The sequence below is a fragment of the Nicotiana tomentosiformis genome, chromosome 12 (genome assembly GCF_000390325.3).
Source record: "Nicotiana tomentosiformis chromosome 12, ASM39032v3, whole genome shotgun sequence".
In the NCBI taxonomy this organism is placed as follows: domain Eukaryota; kingdom Viridiplantae; phylum Streptophyta; class Magnoliopsida; order Solanales; family Solanaceae; genus Nicotiana; species Nicotiana tomentosiformis.
Window position 1 is genome coordinate 61,138,350 of NC_090823.1, and position 8,929 is coordinate 61,147,278.

Here is an 8,929-nt window from a genome sequence, read left to right on the forward strand (position 1 = left end):
TAAATATATATAGATAGATAAATAATAAATAATAAATATAGATATAGATTTGTAAAAAATATGATAAAAGAAAATTTTATTTGACTATTCAAATAACAATATATTTATATTTTTTAAACAGAGAGAATAATTACTTGGCTAGAGTGACATATTATATAATTACGCCCAATTATGCGGCTTTCCAAACAAGCTTTAAAGATAAGACTTTTGGGTAGGATTGTGAGACGGTGTGATAGAGCCGCCTACGACCACACCAAGGAGGAAAAAGAAAAAAGAAAAAGAGAAAAAAGAAATAGAAGCCTTTTTTTCCGATGATTTTCATGTAAAAAGTCTTCTCTTCTTCTCTCCTCTTTCTCTTCGTCTCCCCCATTCTTCTCTTACGGCTTCAAAATAGCTCTAAATATCCTCTAACCCTACTATTCTGAACCCCTTCTAAACGTGGATTTTACATACATATACATATAAGGCTTACACTTCGAAGAATTTGGATGAATCTAGGCGATTCTAAGTGGGATTTCCCTAGATCTGATTTTTGTTTTAGGTAAGTTCTTGGCTATATGGGTAGATTTTGTTTGGAATTTGCATGTGTGAATTTGGGAATATTTGATCTGTTTCTTCATATTCTTGTCTTATTAAGGTTTTTCTTGTATTCGGGTGTGTGTGAAATTTTTTGGTTGGTTATTGTTTTTCTCTTGTGAACCGTTTGTCTTTAAGTCTAATTTTTTCTGTCTTTGATAAGAATCTTGGGAAAATCAGGTTTGCTTATTTATTTATTTAATTATGGGAACAATGATTGTGTGTTTCGAAAATAATGATGATAATTTTATTTTTTCGTTGTGGATTAGAGTTTCTGCTAGTATAATTGAAATCGGTTTGTCTCCAAAAGCTGGTCTCAGCTTATATAATGTAAATTGACAGTTTCGAAGTGAGTATGAAAAAACGGGGCTTATATGATGGTTGTTACAGCTTAAGCCTTTTGCCTTTTTTAACCAAAAATATAAATGACAATATTGTGGTTATTTTACAAGTTTGAAGTGATTTGGCCCCAAAAAAAAAGAAAAAGAAAAAGAGAAACTTGTTGGGCATAAATGTGATTTTTATACCTTAAATTGGACCCTTTTTTTTTCCGTACTCAAGACTGAATGTGGTATTGCAGCTATTTGTCAACTTAAAAAATGGTAATATTGTGGTTTTTGTATGCTCGTGTTGCAGTGTTATTTCATTTGAAGAACGCATTTGTCATATTGGAGTAAGGTTGTGAATATGATAGTCGCTTCACAATTTCACTCGTAGGATGCTGATTGATGGGTGTAAGGTTGCATCTCCTTTTTCTGTTTTAAATAATTACCTATTGATATCTTATTGAGATGTTATCCTGCAGATTAAATGTTTTGGTGTTGCTTTTGGAATCATTGGAGACGTTTGGTCTAATTGATGGATGATGACCATTCCAATGGATAGTGCTGTCGATCATTTGTCTCGCGAGCAAGTTCAGCGCCTCTACAACAAGGTTGCCTTATCATCTGATTGCTTTTCCATTTGAATTGAGTGTTTATATATGTAAAACAATCATGCATTCATTTGTGTTGCTTTACTTGTAAAGCTGCAAGTTGGACATCCTTGCATAAAGACGTGTTTGTTGTCTGTAAAGCTGCTAGCTATATCTGTCTAGTTTATCTTCTTGCATAAAAAGAGCAGCTGCATATTTACTTGTTTGGAGCTTGTAATTGACATTTTTTACTTAACATAATTTTTTTCCCCAAAAGAATGTTGAGTTGGAGAATAAACGTAGAAAAGCAGCACAAGCTAGAGTTCCTTCTGACCCAAGTGCATGGCAACAAATGCGAGAAAACTACGAAGCTATCATCCTTGAGGATAATGCATTCTCAGAACAACATGAAATAGAGTATGCCTTGTGGCAGTTGCATTACAGGAGAATTGAGGAATTGCGCGCACACTTCAATGCTGCTGTAAATTCTAGTGTGTCAACCAATTCTCAGAATGGGAAAGTTCCCCATCGTAGTGGACCTGATCGCGTCACAAAGATCAGAACACAGTTTAAAACTTTTCTTTCAGAAGCAACAGGCTTTTATCATGATTTGATGCTAAATATTAGGGCCAAGTATGGCCTGCCGCTGGGATTATTCTCTGATGATCAAGAAAATCAGATTCCTTCCTCTAAAGATGGTAACAAATCTGTGGAGGTGAAGAAAGGATTGATATCCTGCCATAGTTGTTTGATTTATCTTGGCGATCTTGCTCGGTACAAAGGCTTATATGGTGTGGGTGATTCCAAAGCTTGTGATTTTGCGGCTGCTTCGTGTTATTACCTGCAAGCTTCTTCACTTTGGCCTTCAAGTGGCAATCCTCATCACCAGGTATTTTCTGTGAGCAAATGGGGAATATCATTATTGAGTAACCTTCATATGAAACATTTTGTTTTTCTGACTGTTCTTATTGTGATGGCTTATTGCGTTTCCTCAGCTTGCAATACTGGCTTCCTATTCCAATGATGAGCTTGTGGCTATTTATCGCTATTTTCGCAGTCTTGCAGTAGAAAGCCCTTTTGCCACGGCAAGGGATAACTTGATCATTGCATTTGAGAAGGTAAACAGCCTATTGAGAAGATATTTCAAAATCTTGCTGGTAGTTCGGTTAAGATCCTTGACAGCTCTTTCTTTTTTTCTCCTGTATTTATGACGCCTCCCCCAGACACACACACACACACTCTCTCTTGTGTAATGTGGTCATTAGATAATTGATTTAGGAACCCCTCCGGTTCAAATTATATGACGCACTTTCCTTATTAGTCCATTCCAAAATAATGACATATTTCTACATTTGGAAATAATTTAACTTTAAACTTTCTCTTTTATCCATTTTACCCTTAGTACCCTTAGTGAGAAGCTTTTATAGCCACGCAAATTGAAAGCCCCACAAATGCATTTATCCTTAAGCTTTTAAAATCACAAGTTTCAAAAGTCTTTCTTTTTTGCTTAAACTCCGTGCTGAGTCAAACTACGTCACATAAATTGAAATGGAGGAAGTAGATTCTTTGTTTTTTATGTTGGAAAAGTTGCATCCTTATGTTGGTGGTGAGAATGTTTATGATTGACCAACTGGAGTTTGTTTCTTATGTAGGATCATGACTACTAGGTATTATTTAGTCTGGATTGAGATCTTTACTTTAGTTGTTGGCTTGGTACGTTCTTTTTTTTTTGGGTATATAACCATGGTGTCAGGACGAGTGTGCATGCACCTCGACTAATTCCATGGGATACCTGTTGCCTCCTACCAGAACAAATGAGAAGAAAACACCTAGTGTTTCTGCTGGGATTTGAATATGAGACCTCATGGTTCTCATCCTTGGTGCCTTCTTGAGAAAATAGATTTTTGATGTTACTCATATGCGGATGCAGGAAAAGATTTAGTAGTGAGAGTTATTTAGAATGGCTTGAATTATGTCATATATCTCCTGCTTGTCTGTTTTAGAACTGCCGCAAATATCTTGTAGCAGCGTGGTATTTCTTGTGGTACATAACAATAAATGATTTTGGTAAAGCTAAGAATGTTGTACCGTAACCTGCTCTAATAGCGGACAATATTGACGATTTATGTAATAGCTAACCATAGACAGGTAATGAAGTTGGTTTGTGGCTTAGAGAATGTTTAATTGTATGCTATGTATGTAGAGTTGTACTGTACCCGTTTCTTGTGGCCTAGTAGACAGTGGAGTGCCACATGTTAGGTAGGGACTTTTGATTCCACTTCAAATAAAAAAGCTTGTAGTGTAGTGGCAAAAGTGGCTAAAAAATAGAAATGGGGCATTTTTTCATTATTTTCTTGAATGCCGTTAGTATTCCTGGCTCTACCACTGTTAGTAGAAATAGGAATCTGTTAAAATTTTGACATACATGCGTATCATTTTTGTAATTCCGAAAGAGATTGGGGAGGAATTTCAATTTTTTTTGTTTAGCGTGGTTTGGACATTGGCGGTTTCCAGAATATTTGCTATTTCGAGTGACCTTTACTGCAAGAGTCAGTGATGTTACTCTCGTGTCGATGACCTTTAGTTTTATCTTTTGAATGGTAAGATTAACTCTATTACTTTGAACGCATGTTAACTATCAATGTGAATCACCGAGAACTTATGCAACCCAATAAATTGTGGATTTCTGTTGTTCCTCATGTAAATTTTATTTGTTTAATTAGATGTTATTGGTCCTTTGAAAAATTTGTGAACAGTGACATCTGTTATCATCTTTTGGCAGAACCGTCAGTGTTACTCTCAACTTGTGGGGGATACTAAAGCTTCCTCCACCAAGGCCGTACGTCCTCGTACAACTGGCAAAGGAAGAAGTAAAGGAGAAACGAGGCATCCACTGAAAGATGGTAGGGTTGAAGCAAGTTCAGTCCAGGAAAAAGGTTCTAGTATGTCTGACATCTTCAAAACCTTCAGCACAAGATTTGTTCGATTGAATGGTATTCTTTTCACTCGCACTAGGTATTTTCCTGTCCATGCTGTAATACAATTCTCTGATATTTGACTATAATATATCGTTAAGATATTATTGCTCTGTTTGCCTTAACCAGTTTGGAGACTTTTGGAGAAGTGCAATCGGTGGTTAAAAATGATCTGCTTGAGCTTCTCTCTTCTGGGACTGATGAGAAGTATAATTTTGGTTCTGACACTGCCGATTGTAAACTGGCTTTTGTAAGGCTCGTGGCCATCCTAATATTCACTGTTCATAACGTGAATAAGGAAAGCGAAAACCAGTCATATGCTGAGATTTTACAAAGATCGGTTCTTCTACAGAATGCATTCACTGCTGTGTTTGAGTTCATGGGTCATGTAGTTGAAAGATGTGTCCAGTTAAATGATCCCACAACAAGCTTCCTTTTGCCAGGGGTTTTGGTGTTTGTAGAATGGTTAGCGAGCCGTCAAGATGTTGCACTTGGCAACGAACCAGAAGAGAAGCAAACCAGGGCTAGATCATTTTTCTGGAAGAACTACATTGCTTTCTTTAATAAGCTTTTGTCTAGTGGGTTTAAGTTTGTTGCTTATGACAAGGATGATGCGTGCTTCTTCAATATGAGCAGGTATGATGAAGGAGAGAGCGATAATCGTCTTGCATTACCCGAGGATTTTGAGCTGAGAGGATTTATACCTTTTCTTCCGGCACAACTTATCCTTGATTTTTCAAGGAAGCATTCCTTTGGTGGTGATGGTGGCATCAAAGAGAAGAAATCACGTCTCCGGAGGATAATAGCAGCAGGAAAGGCTCTTGCTAATGTGGTCCGTGTTGGAGAAGAGGGAATATATTTTGACGGTAGAGCAAAGAAATTCATCCTTGGCATTGATCCTCAAGTATCTGATGATTATGCGCTTAATTGCTCCATGGAAGTTCCCAAATTGAGTGGTATTGAGTTGGAGAATTCAGCTGCAGGGCAGTTAACTGTAGGAGCTCTGCAGCCAAAGCAACAATTGTATGTGGAAGGTGAGGAAGAAGATGAGGTAATTGTTTTTAAGCCATCGGTGGTAGAAAAGCATGTGAATGGAAGCGCTTCAAACATGATGACCTCAGAAGGTCATGTTTCTGGTGTTAGTGCTGCCAGTGTTCCTCCTGCGGTTAGCGTGGCCTCTGTTGGTCTAGGAAAAGAAATGGGTCCATTTTCAGCTGCACTTGATGGATTGATCATGCAGAGTGCATTACATGCTAGTGCAAGGCCACCCTCAAGTATTGCCAATAACAGTGGCCAATATATGCAGCCCATTCAACCAAGTGCTTTATTGTGGTCCGTTGAACGAGCTGCTGTTATGAATGGATTTGGCAGCTTGAACATGATAAGAAATGGTCCAGCTATAATATCTGAGTTGCAAGATCAAGTATTTCCACCTATGCCATATTCTGTCCCTTTTCCCCAGTCTTTCAATTTTGGCATGACAAATAATATTCCTGTGCATATCCCAGATGCTGCCATACCATCTAACTTCAGTTCACTTTCATCCTCAGTAGTTGGTATTCATAGCATGTCAATTAAGTCCCCATCAGTCATGTCAACAGGCATAAGGAAAAATCCAGTTAGCAGACCTAATAGGCATCTGGGTCCGCCTCCAGGCTTTGGTTCTGTTCCTTCGAAAGTCCTGGAGGAGTCTTCTTCAGCAATGACCATAAAGAATGAACATACTACTCTTCCTCCTATGGATGACTATAGCTGGCTGGCTGGATATCAGTTGCCTTCATCACATCAGAGCATTGGTTTCAATAACTCCATTAATCATTCAACACAAAACTACCACTCAATGAGCAAGAGTAGTAGCTCCGTTGGGATGGTGAGCTTTCCTTTCCCTGGGAAACAGGTAAACTCTCTGCATGTGCAATCAGGGAACCGGAGAGGTTGGGAGGACTATCAGATATCTGAACAATTAAAACTGTACCAGGAGCAACCTCAGCAACTCCAGAGTGGAAACCAACAGTCTGTTGAACTGCCTCAGCGGCATGAAGGACAGTCTCTGTGGGAAGGCCGTTTTTTTGTGTGATATGGATACAGGAGATTAGATGGTAAAATGATATTTTTCTGTACCTTAACAGAGAATTATTTGAACACATTCTCTATGACTGCTTTTATCTTTCCGAGCCCTGCATTTTATCTTTCTTACAGTTGGCTGCTCAAGCTTTTCCAGGTTGTTAACAATTACCGTGGCGATGTCCAGCGGCCTGTTGCTATGACGTTCAACCATCGTATTTGCAGTGTGGCCAAGGTTAATTAAGTTTTCTCGCAGCATGGATGGTCTTGGAGTGTTGTGGGCACTTGCTGTTGAGCAGGTATTCGTGCTCTCTCTTCCTCCCTTACTCTCCCCTCCCTTCCTCCCTCCTTCTCCCATTCTCTTGGATCTCTACTGTTGCATTTGAGTCCACACGATTAGTTAATATGTTGGACACACTTTTAACATTTTTTGATAATTCATTAATGAGGGGATGGCTTTTGTTTTCTCGATAGTCTGCTGAGAAAGTTCCCCTCATTTTTTTTTTTCTACCTAGGGTATGAGGAACCCCCCCCCCCCCCCCCCCCGAAGAATTTACATAATTTCCAATCTAAGAACAAATTCAAGCTCTTGATGGCTCTTTCATTACACTGATATTTTCTATGAGCGAGCTTAATAACTATTATGTGCTTTTGCTGGTTGGGTCTGGAAAGTATTTGGGGACACTGGTGTTTTTCTTTTTTTTTTTTTTTTTTTTACGTTTGTTGGGGCTGGGGTTAACTTAGGGCTGGAATCTGAGTACTATTATGCTTTTCTTATTTGAAGGAAAATGAGTGCCTGAATAACTATGATATTTTCATTCTTCAGCTATTGAATTCCAATTTAAAACTTCCCACACTTTGGGTGTGTTTGGTATGAAGGAAAATATTTTCTAGAAAATGTTTTCAATTTTCACATATTTGGTTGGCTTAAATGTTTTGGTGAACATTTTCCTCATGGACTCTAACAACATTTTCCTTAAATTGGAGGAAAATGACTTCCCCACCAAGAAGAGTAAAATATTTTTCAAATCTCTTTTTCAACCTTCCCCATCCTATTTCTCACCCCCACCCCACCCCTCTACCACCCCCACCCCTCACTCTCCCACTCCTACCCCTAACCCCTACCCTGCCACCCTTTCACCCCACCCACACTCCATTTCCATCACCCACCCCCAAAACCCCCAGTGCCACCCCCACCCACCCAACTCACCCACGCACCCCCTCCACCCCACCCTAGCCCCTAGACCCCGACCTTCCACCTTTTCTCGCTCGTACACATTTCTTCTCCTATAATGTTTTCCTAAATTATATATTTTTTAAAAAATATTTTCTGCCACCTAACTAAACACCAGAGAGCAAGTAAGAAAATGTTTTCCTTCATACCAAACACACCCTTTCTTTCCTGTTATCAACTTGAGGTTATTAAGGTTAATTCCCTGGTTATGCATCGACATAGTTTACCCTTTCTTAAAAATTCTCACTTAGGAGAGTAAGGTGAGAGGACCCACTTTCCACCGAGCTTCGAAGACAAAAATAATGGATTTCTCAGTTATCCAAGCAATATATTTATAAAAAATAACTCACTTTTTTGGGTGTATACCAGCTTGTGCCTAGCTCTTCAGACTCGACATGTCAGACCGAGGTCAGTAGGTGCAGGGTTTGGGAGCTTTGGAAGTAAGAACCTTGCCTGTTTGGATGGTGCACGGTTGGTATGCCAGATTTTGGTGGATTGCTGGTTGGTGTCAATGAGAGAGAAGCTAGTCTACCTATCTGATAGGAGATTTCTCTTACAAAGTTCTGCTACATGCGATGATGATGAGCAGTTTCCAAATATTAAATGTGTAAGTAAGTGGATATCATGGCAGCAGTTAACATGTCTTCCTGAAAATTCTTCAATGGGATTTTGCATGAGATCATGGAGTAGTAGTAGTTATCAGGGGGTAACTATGGATGTTGTATGGAAATAAGTATGTGATTATGCATGCATATGGTTATCTCAACTTTTGATTTGTTTCAATGTCAACTAGTGGCAATCTCCTGTCATGTATGTTATTTGAATTTGTTATGCTGCTTGTGATCCAGTTACAAATTGTTGTTGGATAATTAGTGTTCGGTCATCTGTATCTTGGTATGGCATTTTCCCAAGCTGAGAATGCCCAAACCTTTTGTTTCGCTAGGCACCCTGTTGTCTTTGTTTCCGGTATGTGCATCATGCCTTTTCGTTCTTCAATGTTTTAAGTGTCGTATTCTGGCCTTGATTTTGCCAGTAGCAAGCATTGGTTCTCTGTTATGATGCTGTAAATATCTCCAGTGCTATCCAAGTTGGGGGCCAACAGTCAGCAAGATTAACTAGTATAGTCTGTTATGATTCAGTTACAGATTGTTGTTGGATAATTAGTGT

The 8,929-nt window shown here is 38.8% G+C and overlaps 1 protein-coding gene across 8 annotated transcripts; it reads left to right on the forward strand.

Annotated features, from left to right (window-relative positions):
- Nucleotides 1–229: 229 nt before the first annotated feature.
- LOC104086189 (nonsense-mediated mRNA decay factor SMG7-like) lies at nucleotides 230–8,631 on the forward strand. Of its 8 annotated transcripts, XR_011412537.1 has the most exons (10): nucleotides 230–541; nucleotides 1,213–1,310; nucleotides 1,382–1,510; nucleotides 1,767–2,378; nucleotides 2,485–2,607; nucleotides 4,272–4,504; nucleotides 4,594–6,361; nucleotides 6,443–6,563; nucleotides 6,677–6,827; nucleotides 8,132–8,631. XR_011412537.1 is itself a non-coding variant. In XM_033653427.2 (9 exons), exons 3-8 carry the CDS (start codon nucleotides 1,439–1,441, stop codon nucleotides 6,539–6,541), a joined length of 2,907 nt encoding a protein of 968 aa, XP_033509318.1. In that variant the 5' UTR covers nucleotides 230–541; nucleotides 1,213–1,310; nucleotides 1,382–1,438; the 3' UTR covers nucleotides 6,542–6,563; nucleotides 6,686–6,762. The 8 variants fall into 8 exon arrangements, 3 of the variants coding, with proteins under 3 accessions (XP_033509318.1, XP_033509310.1, XP_070047537.1); XR_011412536.1 differs by having other exon boundaries at nucleotides 4,594–6,563; nucleotides 6,664–6,827; XR_011412533.1 differs by having other exon boundaries at nucleotides 4,594–6,563; nucleotides 6,686–6,827.
- Nucleotides 8,632–8,929: the final 298 nt, after the last annotated feature.

Coding starts and splice junctions, on each gene's coding strand:
- LOC104086189 (XM_070191436.1), top strand. CDS start 1,439: ATGATGACCATTCCAATGGATAGTGCTGTCGATCATTTGTCTCGCGAG. Junction 1,511..1,766: donor TTCAGCGCCTCTACAACAAG/GTTGCCTTATCA, acceptor TTTCCCCAAAAG/AATGTTGAGTTGGAGAATAA. Junction 2,608..4,271: donor TGATCATTGCATTTGAGAAG/GTAAACAGCCTA, acceptor ATCTTTTGGCAG/AACCGTCAGTGTTACTCTCA.